Source organism: Prunus avium, chromosome 4 (assembly GCF_965620075.1).
Source record: "Prunus avium chromosome 4, drPruAviu1.hap1.1, whole genome shotgun sequence".
NCBI classification, from domain to species: Eukaryota; Viridiplantae; Streptophyta; class Magnoliopsida; order Rosales; family Rosaceae; genus Prunus; species Prunus avium.
Window position 1 is genome coordinate 28,063,810 of NC_142287.1, and position 19,484 is coordinate 28,083,293.

The 19,484-nt window shown below is 37.5% G+C and overlaps 2 protein-coding genes and 1 pseudogene across 10 annotated transcripts; 1 reads left to right on the top strand and 2 right to left on the bottom strand.

Annotated features, from left to right (window-relative positions):
- Positions 1-132: 132 nt before the first annotated feature.
- Positions 133-10,129, top strand: LOC110761114 (BTB/POZ domain-containing protein). 9 transcript variants are annotated; one of them, XM_088251783.1, is made up of 11 exons: positions 133-444; positions 1,389-1,515; positions 2,155-2,659; positions 2,765-2,895; positions 2,997-3,427; positions 3,623-4,768; positions 5,073-5,225; positions 6,362-6,432; positions 6,605-6,789; positions 8,035-8,316; positions 9,098-10,129. In XM_088251783.1, the coding sequence occupies exons 1-10, from the start codon at positions 344-346 to the stop codon at positions 8,086-8,088; spliced, it is 2,904 nt and encodes a 967-aa protein (XP_088107909.1). In that variant the 5' UTR covers positions 133-343; the 3' UTR covers positions 8,089-8,316; positions 9,098-10,129. The 9 variants fall into 9 exon arrangements, with proteins under 9 accessions (XP_088107909.1, XP_088107910.1, XP_088107911.1 ...); XM_088251784.1 differs by having other exon boundaries at positions 6,605-6,786; XM_088251785.1 differs by having other exon boundaries at positions 6,605-6,752.
- LOC110761115 (glycosyltransferase 6-like) lies at positions 9,097-12,495 on the bottom strand (annotated as a pseudogene).
- A 2,092-nt stretch (positions 12,496-14,587) lies between these two features.
- On the bottom strand, positions 14,588-16,297 carry LOC110761116 (putative glycosyltransferase 7). Its single transcript, XM_021963513.2, has one exon. The coding sequence runs from the start codon at positions 16,109-16,111 to the stop codon at positions 14,792-14,794; it is 1,320 nt and encodes a 439-aa protein (XP_021819205.1). The 5' UTR covers positions 16,112-16,297; the 3' UTR covers positions 14,588-14,791.
- Positions 16,298-19,484: the final 3,187 nt, after the last annotated feature.

The window sequence follows — 19,484 nt, forward strand, 5'->3', positions numbered from 1 at the left end:
AATAGAAAATCTCTTCTTTTTTGTCAAGAAAAAGAGGTTGTGATCAGCTCCTCCAAGTTTTTTTTTAAAAAAAATAAGAAATTAAAAAGTATACTAATTATTACACTATTTATCCCAAACCAAAAAGACAACAGAAGTTAAATAGGAAGAAAAATAGAAAAAGAAAGAGAGGTGTCTGGTGGTATGGGTGATGGCGGTAGCGGCAACTTCAGAAACAATTGACGCTCAAATTGGGCATCTCACCGTCTAAAGATTTTGATTTTCTTGCACAGACCAAACCCTTCTCTCATTTTCTGAGGAAGACGCGACAGAGGAGAGAAACAAGAAAAAGAAAAGAACAAAAATGGGACCTTCGAAGCACGGTACGGACAATAACAGGGGCCTCACTGGGCACGCATACACCCTCTATCAGCGTTTCAATCATGCTCTCAGCCTCGGTAACAGGTTTGCCTCACACCACTTTTATCCTCATCCTTCAATTTCAGGCTCGGGTTCTGTTTTCATATGAATTAGAATGAATACAAGTTCTTTTTTTTGGGGGGGTTTTTTATCTAAGCTCAAGAGTCTAAACATGGTTCTTTTGTGTGGATTATCTAGTATGGTATAGCGAAAATGGGTTCTTTTAGCTCAACCCACTTGAGCTGTATGTTGAAAATTGATTGGCGTATGATTGAAGGCAACTTCCGGTGGTTGGAATTAAGTTTTAGTTGCAGTAAATGTAAGGTCTTGTTGAGGGCTCATGTGGCCTGGTCTGCTGGTCGTCACCTTAGTTTGATATCACCTTGTGGAGTTCAATTTTGAGATTTTAACTTGGCTTCAATGCAATTTAAGGAGATATCCCAGTGATTTTGTTCCATGCACACCATATTGTGTGACTTCCATTCCCACGATCATCATGCATTGTGCTTTGCCCAACCAAACCCTTTGCTCCAATACAGCACCTGTTAGTGGCTCAAGTGATTAGGAGACTCACCTTGCTCCAATATTTTCACAACTTAACCACCTTCTGGAGTTGATGGTTTAACTTAAAAGTCCTTATTGGAACTTAAGGGGATAACCTGCTTGGTATATCCAATTCTGTACGATCTCCTATCCTATTTAAGACAATTGTAATTAATCCACTATTCATAGCTATGATTTGGTGCACTAACATTTGGCATTTCTAGAGTCCTTCAGATAGGGCTTGTTACATCCCTTATCAAGCAATAAACAAAGCCACTAGTTAATGAGAGTCTACTTAGAGTTGAATTGACGTCATATATGGATAATTGATTCAGTTATGACAGAAGAGGCTTAGTTAATTGAAGTCCAGTGTTGTGTAAAAGATGGGTAGATTGATTGCTACAGCTAACAGTATTATTCTTCCTATACTGGCTTGTGTCTTGCAGATTTTGTGGTGACAAGGCAAAAAAATGGCAGTGTATGGATATCGAGATACAAAGACATGTGGTCCATTCAATAGCTGCATTTCTTGATTATATTTCTGGGGATACGCTGCATCATCCACTTGTGAAGGTATAACAATATTTTTCATTTACAATCTCTATGGATCAAACAATTTAGTCTTTTATTTATCTAGCGGAGCTTCACTATGTTGACTGTTGTATTTAGGTTGATCATCAAACTTTATTCATATCACATTATTAGACATGGAATTTTAACCCCTGGTAAGAAATTTTTGAAGAAAACAAATAAGTTGAGTGGAAAGTAGGTGTGCAGTTGCAACTTATTATAGGAAGTTACATGTCATAGGTTGATGTTAATGAGTATCAGCACGATCATGTTGAGGTATGATATATGTTAAATTGTATTGGTATAATTTTTAGCTCATTGAATTACATGCAGCATTTGATGTAGTCTGATGGCTATCGTCCGTGTCTACGTATGGGCTTGTTTTGGTATGCTATCTCTTGAAAGCATAATTTGGTCCTTGCTAATTGAAAATTTGAACAAAACATGCTATGTTTGGAGTTCTATAACATCAGTGGTATGCAATACTATCTTAAAGCATTTCCTGGTTCTCCCTAATTCAATTTTTGTACAAAACATTATGTTTCTAAGATTCTTTAATGCCTTGTTGTAATTTGTATCAGTTCTGAGCTGTATATGTTTTCATTTTTAAATCCTCTCTTCATTTTCTCCATCAATTTTCAGGCTTCAGTTTCTGACATCGTCGGTGCATTAGTTTGGATTCTTCAATCTAACAAGGGAGCCATGTTGAGCATGTCAGCAGATGTGACATTAAAATTAGTCAGCATTTTACCCAAATCAGTACTGCAGCTTTATGCATTAGATCTTGTTAATCCTTTGTCAACTTTATTATCTTCGCATCAAACAGAAGTTGCTATATCATGTGCTGCAGCACTGAATCTTAGTCTTTCAAACCTCAGTACCAAGAGCGGAAAAGAAGTTTGGGATGTTCTCAAGAAAACAGAAATGGTATCTCAAGTTATCAGTAACTTACGATGCTTTCCTGGATGTGCAAAGCCGGTAGAATATTTCCAACAGATGGCTTTACTTTTGAGTACAATACTATGGTGGTGGCCTCCATCTAGGTTTTCTGTTTGGAGTGATGCTGAACTGATGAAAGGTTTAAATGATATGCTAAAGCTAGATAATTATGGAAAAGCTGCAGTTTTGAAGTTGTATTCTTCTATAGGTATTAAACATTCAATCAGGAAGAAAACCATTTTACATGTTCAAATTTTATCAGTTAGCCTTATATTCTAGACTGTTTGGATTAAGTTTCTATTAATTTTTCCAGCTTTATGTGGTCATGGGACCAAGAAATTATTAGAAAGTGGAGAGGTCCTTGAACAGATGGTGCAATGCATGGACAACTCACATCCTCATTCTGTTCGAATTGAAGGATTCAAGCTAGCCCAGTGTTTAGCGGTGCTAATTCTATCTTGGTCTCCTTATAAGAAATCTTGTTACTATAGTTAAAGGGTCGTAACGATGTTTTAACTCAATTTTCTTTTATGGTTTTGTTTCAGATAAATGAAAATACAGGCTTACAAATGATGAGATTATGTTGCAAGCCTATTATCAAAGCCATAATTTCGGGAATGAGTGAGTTGAGCTCAAATTCTAGAAAGGTCTCCAATGACCAGATGTCTTTGCTAGAGGAGGCATGTCGCTTGGCTCTGATTACTCGTTGGACAGGGGAGCATCACATTCATTTATGGAAACAAGGGATTGACAAAATCCTCCTTGATCTTCTCCTTAATTTTCGGAACCAACCGTACAAACATTCCATGTCATTGGACGAGCAAATAGCTACTGCTAAGGAGGGTCTCGATGCCAATTATCTTCTTGTTCTGAGGAGTTACATCTGGGATATTCTTGGATGGCTTGCAATACATTGTGGGGAGGATTTCCACCCTGAAAGTGAACTCTACATTAACATCCTCATTACATGTGCATGGTAAGACTTCATCTGTCAAAGACCTTCCTCATTTTCCAGACCTTTATTTATTTATTTATTTTAAAATATCCTGATACAATTTTCTTTGGACTCCAAGTATTGTTTATATCAGGTGACCCCGCAGTTGTCATTTTAGTTGATATCTGATAGATGGTTGCTACTTTTCTGATTTTCATTCTCTGTATTCTTTGATAGCTTGACCTTTGTTGATGCAATTCGAAAGTGGCATAAAATATATGAAAAGGATAATGCTGGTGTCTTCAGAAGTGAGTCAGCAACAAGGGCAGTTTTGATGATGATTTATTCTCCTTGCAAATACATTGCATCAAGGACCAGAACCATATTGTCTGAAATACTAGAGCCAGATGGATTGGAGTATCTGAAAACCTTAGTGCATTTTCTAAATAATCTGTCATCTTGGACTGAATTTGGAATGCCAGATAGACTCCAAATTATCATTTATTTAATGGGGTTCGCATGCTATTCAGGTTTGCCACAGTACCAAACCTGGGTGGTCAAACGAAGAGGGGTAAAAACATTATTGGCTCTTATGAGGTGGTGCTTAAGTAATGATTTCCATTTAGAAAGATCGAGCTTTGCTCCACATTTGCATAATGCAGTTTGTGAGAGGATATGCTGTTGGGTTTCTGCAGAAGACTGGGAAGGCAAAGACATTCTTTTATTTTACAGTTTGTGGGGACTGGCTGAGTTGATACAGCATTCTCTATGTATAGGAAATAACCAAGACAGAATTTCTTGTGAGATGAGACATATAGAAGCTCAACTAGTTAGCGAACTTCAGGATATCTGTACCAACAGTTGTGCTCCTGGGCTGCAATGGTATGCTGCATTTATTCTTAGTTACTTTGGATATTATGGCTTTCCAGGAAAACATGCAAAAAGGATTGGTAAAGCACTTAATGAGAAGGATGATGCTGATATACAACTCATTCTCGCAAATGGGGAGTGTTTGAGTGTCCATGGTGTTGTGCTTGCAATTCAATGTCCATCGTTACTGCCTCCTGAAGTGCTGCTTCCTGGTGAGGTAACATCTGATGATTCTTCAGGGCGAGGCTCTATGGAGACTTGTAGAGGGTTTCAGAAAGACATAAGATTATCTGCTCATGTTGATCACCAGGCGTTGGTGATGTTGTTGGAGTATATCTATTTGGGATATCTTCAAGCAGGAGATGAACTTGCAAAAAAGTTGAGGATTCTAGCCAAACGCTGTAATCTACAGTCTCTGTTACAGATTCTGTGTAGAAAACGTCCCAAGTGGGGCACTGCTTTCCCAAGCGTGGATCTTAATGTTGCTCTGGGTCCATCTGGACATTGTTTCTCGTATGTTTTCCTACTTTAATATCGACATAGGATATGTTTTGTTGCATCACATCAGAATTGTGTTTTTTTTCCCCTTTCTCTATTTATTTCTATGTTTCACATTTGTGCCTCCATTAGGAAGAGTGCAGTACTGTGGATGATGTAGGAACCTGAGTAGAGACAGGGGCATTGTTCAAATAGAAGGCTTCTTGGTTTGACAATGCAAAGGACATTGTTTCCTAGTATAGACCATATTTTATATTCTAGCTTCATGCTACTAGTTGGTTTTCCAAATGTAATAATACTTGTTTAATTTTGGTTTCAGGGATGTCATACTAGAAGCTAAAGCAACTGAGCTCTTGGGCTGGACATGTCATGTTTGCTCTCTACCACGGCCACATATGCATTCTCACAAAGTTGTATTGTCATCAAGTTGTGATTACTTGCGGGCCTTGTTTAAGTCAGGAATGCAGGAGAGGTACTTGCAATTTGTCTTTCTATATAGACAACACACAGACCTGCACATTTTTTATTGAAAGTGATTATGTATATAGTTGTTTTACATTACTCCAAAAAATTTGTATGTTGAGGTTTTGAGAAGTGGTTCTTCACATTGGCTTACAGTTAAAATGGTTTCCAGCAGTTTCAAGCATCTTTGGCAGGTTGTGGTGGTCTTTTAGCAGAGAAGATGTTGTAGAATTAAAATGATTTTACTTACATAAAACTGTTCATATTGTTGTGTGCATATTTCCATAATGAATTTCTATTATTTTGTGATATTATAAATGTTGTTGTGTAGGATTTGTTAGTAAAGACAAAGACAAAACATAGACATCCCTAAATGGCTTGTCTACCACCTTGTTACTTTTCCTTGTTTTCTTCTTCCTTGTTTTAGGGATGGAAACTCTCCATGTTTCCCTCCATGTCTTGTGCATTGTTTGTAACTAATAATCACCTTGTATATCTAACCCTTCACCAAGTAAGTAATTCAATTGGCAGATTTGAATTCTCTGCAAAACCTATCTTGTTCTTCTTGTTCTACATTCTCAACTCTCTCAATTACACTATATTTGGCAGGATTATTATTAAATGTCTACTATCTTATTGGTAAAACTGTTTTAGCTTGTTAAAGCATGTTCTATACCGTTGTCTTCTCAGAAAGAAAAAGGGAAATATTGTTAATAGGAAGTAAAAAATCATTGATGTGTTATCCTCCTAAAGCAAATAGTTTGGAGATGAGAGTTATGTCATTTACCAGATTCTGTGGCTACCATGTACGCTTCTTATGGGAACCATTTGGCTGTTGATTGCGTTTGCATATCTGGGTCTTTAAGTACAACATTTCATGGCAGTGCTTTTGTGTTTCCTTTGTACCTTCTGTCAGGGGTTGGGTGGGTCGATGGAGAGGTGGCGCCTAGGTTTTTGATTATTTATAATTAGTTTCACATCTGAACTGAAATTTATTTTTGATTTACTTCTACCTATTTTATGTATTTAGGTGCTAGTTCTTCTATCACTTGAAGCAAAAGAATAATAGATCCTTTTCTTTCTGTGCTTCTTTGCATATATGCTGCAATGTATCACTCTTTCTTAAATATTTCTTCATACTTGCAGCCATTTAGAAACCATAAAGGTTTCTATTAGTTGGGAAGCAATGGTTAAACTAGGCGACTGCTTCTATTCCGGTAAGCTGCCAAAGCCTCCCTCTGGATGTTTATGGAACATTATGGATACTGAAGAAAAGTTGCATGAGCTACAGCCATACGTAGAGCTTTTTGGGCTTTCTGAGTTCTGGCTCATGCAAGATGTTCAAGAAGCATGCTCAGATGTAATCGTATCGTGTCTTGGTTCTTCCAGAGAGTTGTCTATTAAAATACTACACGTTGCTGCCAATTTATCTGTGTGGAAGTTGGCCGAAGTTGCAGCAACTTATGCCGCACCTTTATATCGCCAGCTATGCAATTCTGGCGAACTTGAATCGCTTGATGAGATGCTGGTTGAAATGGTTCGTGCAGCCTCTGTTCAACTCTCTCAACAGGGTGGTAACCATTCTCAGTGATTTAATTTTCTTTCAGATTGTTCAGATGATTGAAAAGATATGGAACTGTGAAAACGACTAGTTTTTTTTTAAGAGTTTATTGTGCAATCAAATGTCAATTCTGTCAATTTTCCTTGTGTTCTTTTCTGGGGAAGTTCTTGTGGAGTTAGAGTACGACCTCATCATTTTTTGACGTAAATCCTTGTAAGGAATTGCCTGCTTGAGATTTGCTAATTTTTTTCTGGAGGGCAGATTTGTTCCGTGCTTATTATTTTGATATATAATGCTCCATATGTAAGAATATCTGTTTTGACTCCGAAGCCCCTTATCCAACAATTATCCCCATCTTTCCCTCTCCCTTGGAGGCAGCTTAGCTACTTGGGGTCAATAAATAAGCCTGTTCGTTAGGTGACACTAGTCAGTAAGATCCTCTCACATTGGCCAAAGACATGGGATGACCAGGGTGACGGGTTTATGGGATATAGAGCTGAGCTTCCAATAGACCAATAAATAAGCCAGCTCTTTCTCTACCATTTATAAAATTGGCTTTGGCTGGTGAGTAAGTTATTTTGGGGTTTCAGTGGATCCTTTGATATTTCAGATTCAAGTACTTAGAGAAAAGTTTATGCATCCCGTCCTTTCTTTCTAGGGACGAGTATTCAGGTTTCCTGCCAATTTACAGTCTCCTATCTTAAATCTATCCAAGAAAGGCCTCGAGATTGTCTAGGTTTGTATGAATTTTGGTTTTAAAAATTCTAGTGAAACTTGCTGTAAGCTCTCCTCTTATGCTATAAATTTAATCAGCATTTTTAAAATCAATGACACTTTTGCTTTGCTGGTATTTTTCATGTCCACTTTTGCATTCTCAACATTAGACAGATGAAAAGTTTTCCTTATAAAGTAAGGTTCTTCTGTAACTTCAGTAGTCTGAGAGATGTGCAAGGACGTAAAAAATTCAATTTCATCAGTGTTCCTGTTTTTTTTCCTTCTTTTTTTTTTTTTTTTTTTTGTGGGGAGTGTTAGTGGGAATGGGAATGGTCACAGAAGGTTGGTGGGTTAGGCATTTTTTGAAGAGATATTTCTTTGTTTCTTTTGTCTCAGACTAGGGTGAAAGTGTGACTGTGTTTTGAACCCTTCAAATGTATTGCTTTGTGTTTGATGGTATCTCATGTTATTTCTCGTGTTTCAGTAAAGCAAGCTTTGACTGTGTCACCTAAGCATATGTCACTAATTCATATGTCTCTAGCAGGCTAGCAGAGAGGACCAAGTGCCTAAAATTTACAGTCCTCCATCTAGCAGATGAAGAACGTTGCTACACACGGGGAGAAGTGTGATGGTAGAGGATGGATATCTCTATAGTAGGAGAAGGAACTCCACCATTCAGCCTTGATTTTTTTGTGGTGAATCTCTTAAGTTCTTTTTTTTCCTCTCCTGCAAAAGAAATAAATAGGCATCATCACTGCCCTTGAAGTGAAATTAGTGTATCATGAGTGCTCTCAGAAATCAGATATGTGTCCATCATTTTCAGCAGGTTGATGCTCACAATATCTTGAACACTTTTGTTACCTTTTCTTTTGGGATATTAACAATCTAGAATTTAGAGGGTTTTGAAAAACGCAATTTATCTGTCATTTTATTTTCCAGTAATCTGTGAGTTATTGCAACTGAAAACCTTTAATCTTGTTTTGAACCACATACACAAACCCACTAAAATACATATTCATTTAGTTCAATTAAACATCTACTAGATCAATGGGGATCCTGGTATTAAAGCTGATACAGAGTTTTCTGGTATTGGTAACACCAAACTCTAATTTTGTATTTGAGGGAATGAATAGTTTTTCATCAGTTGATGTATTTGATAATACTTTTATAATATTGATTTTACTTTTCATTACTATCAAATCTCTGGGTTTTTTTCTTCTTTGGAGACTCCCCTGATTTTACATTGAAAAAGATTAGATCCAGTTTCATAAAATTTTGGTTTGTAATTCTTCATGTTTTTGAACAATTTTGAGAAACACAGTGCTTGTGTGTGTTTGTGGGAGTGGGATACAATGTCATTAAAGATATCTTCATTTTTATAGTCATATTTATGGCCTCTTTTAATTAGCAAATAGAAAAAGATAATGAACATTATATTCTTCTATTAAAATCATTGAGAAATTCATATAAGTATATATGCTATTAGTTGTGAATTTTTCGAAGTTTCAAAATATGATGATTTTAGAGTTGTTCTCATTGTTGTGCTGTTTTCTTTATTTCCTTTGAAGTTTTATAGCCCTGAGCTATGTGCCTTCTCTCTCTTGCAGTACTATCATTGATGATGCCTGTGCATAACTTACGTGGATTCGAGTGGAACAACCAGGAAGAAATAAGATTATCACAGCAATTCCATTAATGAAGTTGGGTTGTAGAACGAGGACAAGGTATCTTACCAACTTACCAAGTACAATACCCAGTTCATATCTTGGCTCAGAAGACCCTGCACATGTATACCAAAAAAAAAGAATCGTGCACATATCACAAACCCAAGTGCCATAAAATTATCAGGGGTTGATGGTGGAGAAAGAAGAGCAGATGTAGAATTCAAGTGGCGAATGAAAAACAGATACCAATTAATCCTGATGGACTGTACTGGTAAACCTTTGAGAAGAAAGTCTTCACCATCATGACAGAAGAATGAAGGAAGAAAATATTGGAAAGAGGATGAAATAGGACTAAACCTGCCTTGATCCCATAATAATTTGAAAGTTTGGGTAAGAGTACAAATTGCAGAACAGATGAACAGTCACTCAAGCTGGGGAATCAAATGGCAGGTCACCAATGACAATTTGAGCAGGTCGGGATGCACAAAGCCAAATCTGCTACGAACTTCACTATCTGCATAGTTCAAAGCCTTCTGCATCCCCTTCCAACAAGCTTCCCAAGTGTAAGCAGGGTTGTGTTCCCTGCTGCCAAGGCACACCCGGTGAAGTGCGTGACAAAAGGCCTTCTGAGTTTATCCTTCCAATAGCCCTTATTCTTCAGATATTGCTCTCTGATCGTTCCATAGAACATGCTCACCTTCTCTGCATGTCTCCTCCTCAACATTACCACCTCTCTATCGAACTCCATATACCTTTTGGTGATATTGTCAAGACCATCCACTATTCCCAACCAGTACCCATGGAGGCTGTACTCATTCTGTAAATAAGTCTTGTCTGCCCGCTTTTCTTTCTATTCTATTAGAAGATAAATTGGAGCCAATTGATCGTCTGACTGCGGAAATAACTTGTCTTTGAACATTGACTTTTGGATTCGGTCCCATCTTCCATAATCTGGGCTCTGTGGCCTGTTGCATAGATACAGCTGCACCAAAATGGATTCAGTTGCATCCTCAATTTGTGATACTCGCAAGTGCACGAACCGTTGGTAGTTTAGCGTATGTAAGTGCGAGGTCGATTCCACAGGGATTGGTGATTGAATGATCCAATTTAGTTTCCCTATACAAAATAGAAACAAAAACAAAGAACATAAAACAAGGAAGAAAGAAATAAGTAACTCAAGCAAATAAGTTCCCAAGTTCAATTTAGATTAATGGATTGATTCTAGCTAAAGTATGATTAAGCCATGGTGTGTGGTCATAACCTTGTGTTCCTAATTCCCTAATTTGATCATTTGTTGTCTAACCTAAAATTAAGCATTAGGAACCCATTAAGCATAGAAGAACAATTTAAACAACCAAGCATGTATCTAATCCCTGTTGTCGAATGTTCATACATACTCTTCCTATTCATAGTTCAATTCGAATTAAAGCATGGTGTCTACTCTTAATTCAAACCAAGATAGCTAACATGCAAGCCTAAATGGTGATCAATCATTCAAACTAGCATATTAACTTATAAGCATAATGAATAAGAACAAAAACCATAATTGAAACTTGGAAACTAATCAAACTTGAAACTAAAGAAAAGAATTTACATAATGAAAAGTAAAGTGGAACTAAGAAAAACTTAAGGAGAATTTCAGCACAAAGATCTCATTATAACAATTGAAAACTAGAAAGAGAAACTAAGAGAATTTGAGGGAGAGAAGGGAAGGGAGCTCTAGAGAAGTGTTTGAGAGCTCCCCCCCTTGGGGTGTGTTTACAAGCTTGGGAAACCTCACTATATATAGGCCTAAGGAAGCTGAAAATCTGAATTAAGTATGGCTAATGCATACAACACTTGTTTTATAAAATCTGAAATGGTTGATGCACTTCACTAATGCATACAACACTTGCATTATAAAATCTGAAATGGTTGATGCACTTCACTAATAAATCCCACCAGCAGCCCTAGCTCATCTTCATGTCACCATGACCAAGCTTCCAACCAGAAATAATAGCTCATCCTGAGGTCAGCATGACCAGCAACTTCAAGGGCTTACGAATTGGGCTTCCCTTAAGCAAATTAAGACTTTAAGCACTCAAACTTGAAGTTCAGAATGTCTTCTTTCCAGCCATATATCATTTGGGCCAATCCAAGGTCGGAGGAGGAAGTTAAGGCCAAAACAAATTGCTAACTCATTTTGCGCGCTGATAAAATCCATCCTGAGCATGGCTCTGTGTTTGTTAGGTAACAGACTCCATATTTATCCAATGGGGCTGAATTTTGGATATGTTATATTACACACCCATTGGAACAACTTTCATGAAGAATGTGGCCTCATCCGAGCTATGTAGGTTGCTGAAACAAAGCTTGCAATATGACCTACGAAACTGGGCTGGCAGGGGACTGTAGCCAAAATTGAGTTTGTCTTTAAGCTCTTCATCCATTCATCCAAATTAGGCCCTAACATGCATGGATTGCATCATTTACTATCCAAGGCCCTCATTATTACCTAAAGCTCAATGAACTGAAAGATAAACACAAAAAGGATTAAAAGCACAAGTTTAACTCAAAAACATAACCAAATCATAAGCTAGAAGGGTACAAAATGATATGTAAATATGCACCGATCATGGCCCATGCTGGTCCATGCCTCTGTGAGGTTCATAGACCACTGGCAGTTGTGTATCAGGAACACCCCCACATTGAGACATGTCCAGCTTTGCTCTTTGTATATCAGATGCCACCAGCCATGCACAACTAGGTTATGGTCTTTATATCTCTCTAGTAGGAGCTTGAACTCCATGTCTGTGAAGATTGCATGTGAGTCGACCCACCAGATCCACTCCGCCTCATGATCCGCCAACATGGCAGCACGGAGAATTGGGTATTTGGCCCAGGTGCCAGTCATTTGGACGCAACAACACGTTGTTGTAAAAGATGGCATAGCCGTTGAATCTGCAATAGTCTACATTGTTTTTGGAACACTTTAGCTGCAAATGATCATCAACGGGGTTGCTACACGTGGAGGGCTGAGACCCAGTTCAAGAAGAATCTGATCACCTACGCCAGCAGCAAACGAAGGGTGATGCTCCAACCATTCTCTGCGCTTCCTATCCCAGTCTTTTACAGGTTTCCCAATGGAGTAGATGAGGTCCCGGTCATCATAGAATGTAGGCTCAGCCGGGTCATAGCCTAAGTAAAGGCCTCCAACAGCTGTATTCCCGGTGATGACAGGAGCGCCCAAACCAAAGATGCTCCTCCTACAAATTGAAACCCATCAGCAATTAAAGAAGGAGCTTTCTGCAGAACTGAGTGCCTAGATGATGTTGAAGTAGAGGGAAGTCCGGTGAACCCATTTTCAAGAAAGCTCCTTCAGGGCGTCATTGTGAAATAATAGCAGTGCCTTTGTGGTATGCTGATAGCTTTGTGTATGTGTGAGCTTAAACTTTTAAATACACAGAGCAGAGAGTGTAAGCTTGAAGGTACTACTTTGGAAGCATTAATTCTTGAATATGCAGAAACCGAATTTTGAATGAAAAATCTCTCTCAATCTACCCAAACTTAAAGAGGTAAATACAAGTCACTGGGTGCCACTACCGCGAGGCAAGAAGCCAATAACCTACTCAACAGGTCCAACTGAAAAATATTGTACAACATAATCACCAGATGTGGTACTGCATGTCCTTTCGATATCCCGAATTTGAAATAGAAGTTAATATCTTAGCTAGTACCCTATCCAAGTTTTTATTTTATAGCCCATCGATAAGTAATGTGTGTACTGACAAATCTGTCACACATGTTAACAGGAGCAACTAAATCAGAAAAGATGTGCAATTTAATTCAAAGGAAATAGACTAACCAATCAACAGATACAACTGAAAAATATAATTTATATCTTGCAAATCAGGTACCAGACTAACCAAGGCATCTCCTCAAACCAACTTTTAAGAACAATAATGTACAAAGATACAAAACCCAAGTCATCTGTGTGGCAAGAAGCTCAATTTATGTGAACACCAATAACTTACTCAACAAGTACATCTACTTTACATTTCTGTCCACCAAGGGCTCATACCAAACAACCAATTGCCAAGCTTCATGCCTTTAATGTTACACAGCTAACTCATTGGTGCCAAACCCATCCCAACCAGAAGAACACGAATAAACAAGTAAATAAAAAACTGTAAAGCACTTGATATGCACGCTACATCATTGCATTGAAAAAATAACCATGTTATACAACCCAATGTTATAACGTTGGGGCAAATGTGGGGTTTTGTGACATTATCCTTACTTCCTACTATCATTGTCACACGGTAAATATTACATTTTTTAACAGTAATTTGATATGTTTGCATCGTATAAATGAAGAATTGAAGTTGCATTGGCAAAGTTGAAGTGCATTACTGGTGCGCACGTAAATGATTCTTGACCATTGATGCATTTTGGACTCACAATGCATCACTGGTCAGATCCACTCACGTGCTGCAACTAACCGTAGCAGTATCCAACACTCCAAATGAAAAGCATTGTTGGGTTTTGATGCCCTTGTTATAAGCCGGCAAATTCGTAGAGGGCATGGCAATGAAGGAAGTGATGAGTTGCTGTCACTTTGGTTGAATGCTAGTGGGTAATGTATACAGTAGAACGGACAACGGAGGGCCCTGCTGATGGCAATAGGCAATGGGCAATGTGTGGAAATTGAGTGTCACGGGTTTGACTGAGGCTGGAGCTTCATATGATTTTTGTCACTAATTAAGGCGCTTTCATCGACGGAATTGGTGTTGGGTTGGAAAATGCGGGGGGGCTCTTCACTTTTGGAGACCTGGCATGACAACGAAATTCATATGGACCCTGAACTTTATGGCCTTTAACTCTTTAGCATGGGTTGGTCAAGCAAGCTCTCCACTAATTGAGGCCATTCAAAATATCATGTTTCATTCATTGGTTATAAAGTCTGGATAAAAAGTACAGTTAAAGTTTGGTTGGAAGATGGGTTTTACAGTCTCTTCATATTTTCAACAATTTCTCTTTTAAACCCTAATATGGCATGAGATTCATGTGAGACTTCTCTTGGGTGAGACCAATAAAGCTAAGAAAAGTAGACTCGAATTAGGCCACTCGGCTTGCACTCAAGTTCGAAATAATTTAGACTAACTCTTGTATTAAAAAAAAACTGAGAAAAAAGTGGGGTTTTATTTATGTCACTTTTCTTGCAATTTATACTTTTAACATTTTGGTGGAGATTAGATTGTTGTGATTAGAGGAAAGTTCAAAAAAATTCACCATAATTTACACTCTAACATTCTTACTCACAAATCCATTCTTAAAGAGTGAAAAAGAGGAGAAAAATTAAGTTAATACAAAAGAGCATCTAAGACTTTTTTTTTTTTCTGTAAATTGTAGCTACGGCATATAATATGGCTGAAATGAAGAAGACAAGCAATATGAGCTTAAATTTCAAGAGCTGTCTCATGTCTTTTAATGTAAAAATTTGACAAGAACCCAACTTTTCAACATAATCCAGGAGCATCTTAAATGCAGCCAGACTCACAAAAGAGGCTCTTCTTCTTCCATATTTACACTTTCTACTGAAAACCCAAAAGTACAAATTGCAGGACAGCAAACAAACTGAACAATCAAATCACAAAATCAAGCAGGGAAATCAAATGGCAGGGGAGACACCAAAGATGAGTTAAGTAGGTCTGGATGCACAAACCCAAATCTGCTAAGCACTTGATTATCTGCAAAATTCAGAGCCTTCTGCATCCCATTCCAACAAGCCTCCCAAGTGTACATGGAGTTGTGCTCTCCACTGCAAGGCTCACAGCCAGTGAAATGCGTCACAAAAGGCCTCCTCACATTCTCTTTCCAAAAGCCTCTATCTTTCATATGCTTCTCTCTCATTGCACCATAAAACAAGCTCATCTTCTCTGCATGCCTTCTCCTCAGCAAATCCACCTCTCTGTCAATCTCCATGTACCCTTTGCTGATCTTGTCAAGCCCATCCACTATGCCCAACCAGTACCCATGCAAGTTGTACTCACTCTCCAAGTAAATCCTGTCCGCCCATCTGTCCTTCTCTTTTATGAGGAGGTAAATCAGAGCCGACTGATCATCTGACCCAGGATATGCCTTGTCCTTGATCAATGACTTTTGGGCTTTTCCCCATTTTTCATGGTCTGGGTTCTGTGGGCCCATGCTGGTCCATCTTTCCATCAAGTCCATGGACCACTGGCAGTTCCTGATCAACAACACACCAGCATTGAGACTTGTCCAGCTCTTCTCCTCATACAGCATATTCCACCATCCATGCACAACCAAGTTATGATCTTTGTACCTCTCTAATGGCAGCTTGAACTCCATGTCTGTGAGAACTGCATCCGAGTCGACCCACCAGATCCACTCGGCCTCAGGATGAGCCAACATGGAAGCTCTGAGAAGCGGGTATTTGGCCCAAAAGCCAGTCCCTTTCTGGTTCAGCAAAACATTGTTGTAAAATATCTCATGCCCATGAATTCTACAGTAATCAACTTTGTTCTTAAACAGCCTCAGCTGCAAATGATCACCAACTGGGTTTTTGCACACGTTTGGCTGAGACCCAGTTACAAGAAGAACTTTTTCTTCACTAGCAGCAAAAGAAGGGTGAAGCTTGAGCCATTCTCTGCGCTTCAAATCCCAATCCTTCATTGGTTCTTCACCGAATGCGTAGCTGAGATTCGGGTCGTCGTAGAATGTGGGCTCAGACGGGTCGGAGCCCAAGTCCGGGCCGCAACCACCCGTGCTCCAGGTGATGATGTTGTCGATGCTGGTGCTGGGGTTGATGAAGGTGAGCAGAGCCCAAACCAGAGACAACGCCATTGACGCACCTCCAACAAAAAGAAACCCATCTGCAATTAGAGAAGGGGCCTTGTGAAAAACTGATCTTTTTTTAGGTGATTGTTGAAACAGAGAGAATTCTGATGAACCCATTTGCAAGAAAACCCCAATGCTCTCTCTCTCTCTTCACTCTGTGAAAAGAGTAGCTTGCCCTCTCTCTCACTCTGTTTTTGTGATTAGAACAGAGTGTGAACTGGAAGAAGCATTAAATACCAAAAGCCTTGTTTATTGGGTGCCCGAGTTAAGAAAGACTTTCATGAAACGGGCTATTCGGGCCGGGCCAATAACGCTATTACACACTTTATAACACTTATACGTCGCATAGTATTATTGGCCGGAAAAGCATGATATGCAACTAAGTTTTTCAGACCAAAGTGCTTTAGATTGGTCTTAACACGTGGAAAGAATACAAATTTGAGTTTTGGTCTAAAGTTGAATAATTTGGGTGGAGATTAATTAATTAATTAATTAATTGGTGCATACTTTGTTGGCTTAATTGCTCTTCTCTTTTTACGCTTGAGTGTCGGCTTAAATTTGACCACCGAGACAACGTGATGCCCCCTCTATCTGTTTTAAAGTCGGCACATCAACTTGTGGTTAATTACATAGCCAAGATTGCAGAGTTTGATTGGTGGCTGAGGTATTAAAAATAAAAAATGAGATCCCAAATATATTGAAGATAGCATGGACTATTATTTTCCTTGAATTATTTTCATGTTTCTTGGAAGCATGGGCCATTCTATTATTATTTAACATAAAGAAATTTCTATATATTTAGCATGTCACGTAGACCTTGTTTTGTGTACTTTATTGTTTTCTTTCCATTTCGTATGAACTTGCACATGGTGCTTATAAATGCATTGTTTTTTCTTTTTCTTTTTCTTTTTCTTCTTTTTCTTCTTTTTCTTTTGACCTTTTGGGGTAGATTCTCGGTGTTGTGTTTAATACTCTGTGTTTGAGTGCTTCAAATACCCAAAAGAAGAAAAGGGAAAAAAGAACGATGGGTTGGGATCGTATTCTTTGCAGGATCTGCAAGTTAGGTCATTAGCACAACTTGTTTGTTCATGTGTTGTCAACTTGTCATGCATGCATACCAGTGGATAACATGGTATTAATTCAGGGCCTTTTAAGACATCTTGTTAAGTTTAAATCGAAGTTTTAAAAAACTCATCGGACTTCTGACTCGTCACGTAATAAAAGGAAAGGAATTTGAATTTGAATGGTTTACATAGTCATTTTTAATAGCGTTTTCCATTTATATTTCAAGAAAAACAAGATCAGTCCAAGTAAATTGTTAGGTGCAAAACCTTGTTGGCTGAGGCCTTTGTTTGACACGAGCACAGGGCATCAAAAACTCAAGAAAGATGCATAATTTAATCCATCGCTTTGGCACTGACTCTTGGGTGAATTAGTGACAAGAACATTTAGGAAAAGAATATCCGGCCTTTTTTTATTTTTAGCCTTGATGTTACATGAAGGGTGAAAATGATGGAACACCAGACACCCTCAAAATTCCAAGACTGAAGCATCTTGCCTATGAAAAACCCAAGCATCTAAACGGGTCAAGTTTGTCTTTGCAGTCTTGTCATCAACATCTATGCCACATTGATATCAGGTCAACAATACATGTCATTTTTCTGCATCACCAACATTAAATTACTTGAATAGATTTAATCATAATTGGACGAGGAGAGCCAAGTTTCTCCGGAAGGAAACATCAAACCCTTCCGAAAAAATTAATTGGATGTAACAGTCACCCACCAGGTGTTACTCATTCATGCGTTCATATTTTAGGGTGTAGTACTAGTACATTAAACACATACTATATATATATATATATATATATATATATATATATATATATATATGTGTGTGTGTGTGTGTGGACGACGCGTTCATATTTTACAGTGTAATATTAGTAATGGCGGAGCTAGGATTTCACATTAGAGGGGGCTATTTACAAACATTTTAAAAATAATTCGAATAGGAGACCTCAAGCGCTAACCGGATTAATAAGTTAATAATAATTGATTAATAATTTATTCATTTATTACAATCATAATCATAGTATGAAATATCGATAATATCGACGAAATATCAAGGATATTTCGGTTGTTTCGAATCACGGATATTTCGGAACATATCCATGTACATATCGTATAAATATCGACAATATTGAAGATAATATCGGAAAATATCGATGTCGATAATTTTGCTCACACTTTAGCAATATTTTGTCAAAATATTGGTGTAATATTGCTAAAATATCAAAAATATCGATGTAAAGGGAAAAGAAAAAAAAGGGAGAAAAAAAAAACACAAAGGGGATTTGAACCCTTCCCATTTTACTCCTCCAACACCTTAGCCATCATATCACTTATGTTTTTGTGATAATATGCTAAAATATTTATATTTATATGGGTGGCATGTTAACAATTACATGCAAAACTATTTTGGAGATTTATCATTTGATGACTACTCTTCACAATACACTTACTCTACACATAGAGATGATGAAGATAGTGAAAAATTTGAATCTCATAGGAACTCTATGTGGTACTAAGTCACTTATGTATCTTACTATGCAATGTATAAAGTGTAAAATATTATAGTAAATCATTATATATAAATGATTATGGTGTGTTTAATATTTTTTCATTAATTACTACATATTTTCTACACTTACAGTGTTTGCCAGCTCGCTGTATAATCAACTTAAATCAGTTAAATCCATCATGCAATGCATTTCCTTTTAAATTTTTTGTGATAAACTAATAGATAATTGACTAAATAAACATTCTCCAAAGTTTCAATAAAAAATTTCAAGTTTTTCTTACAATTTCCATGGTTTTTATTCAATTTTTATCGATATCGATAATATCCCAATATTTCCATCGAAATTTCCGTGTTTTTAGACTACCGATATTTCCGATATCATCGATATTTTAGACCTTGATCATAATTATCTTGAATTTCATATTTTAACATAGTTGAATATTAATCTCATCATCTACACTATTAAAGAGTCAAAATTTAATAATTTATACTTCAACAGAGAGAAGAAATACAAAAAATGTTCATAAATCCCAATATTAAGATGCCCTACTTAGACATGTAAAATGGGGGAGAGGGGAATTCACAAAGCTTAAGTTAATCAAAAGAGGAAGAGAAGGAGAAAAAAAAAAGAGTTTTTACTCCAAGAAGCAAACATATAGCAACACACATGAGTAAAAATATGAGAAAATAAAAAATATGAGAGGGTCTGGGCCCACCCTAGTACTTAGGTGGCTCCACCACTGAATATTAGTACATAAAACACATACTCTAACACCTAGTTAGCATTTTTCCGTTTAATACTTGTATTATACACGTATGTATGTATTTTTTAATAATACTTTCATTTTCCATACACATTTTAAAAACTCGGTAAAATACACACTTTTAAAAAACAAACATACAATACATA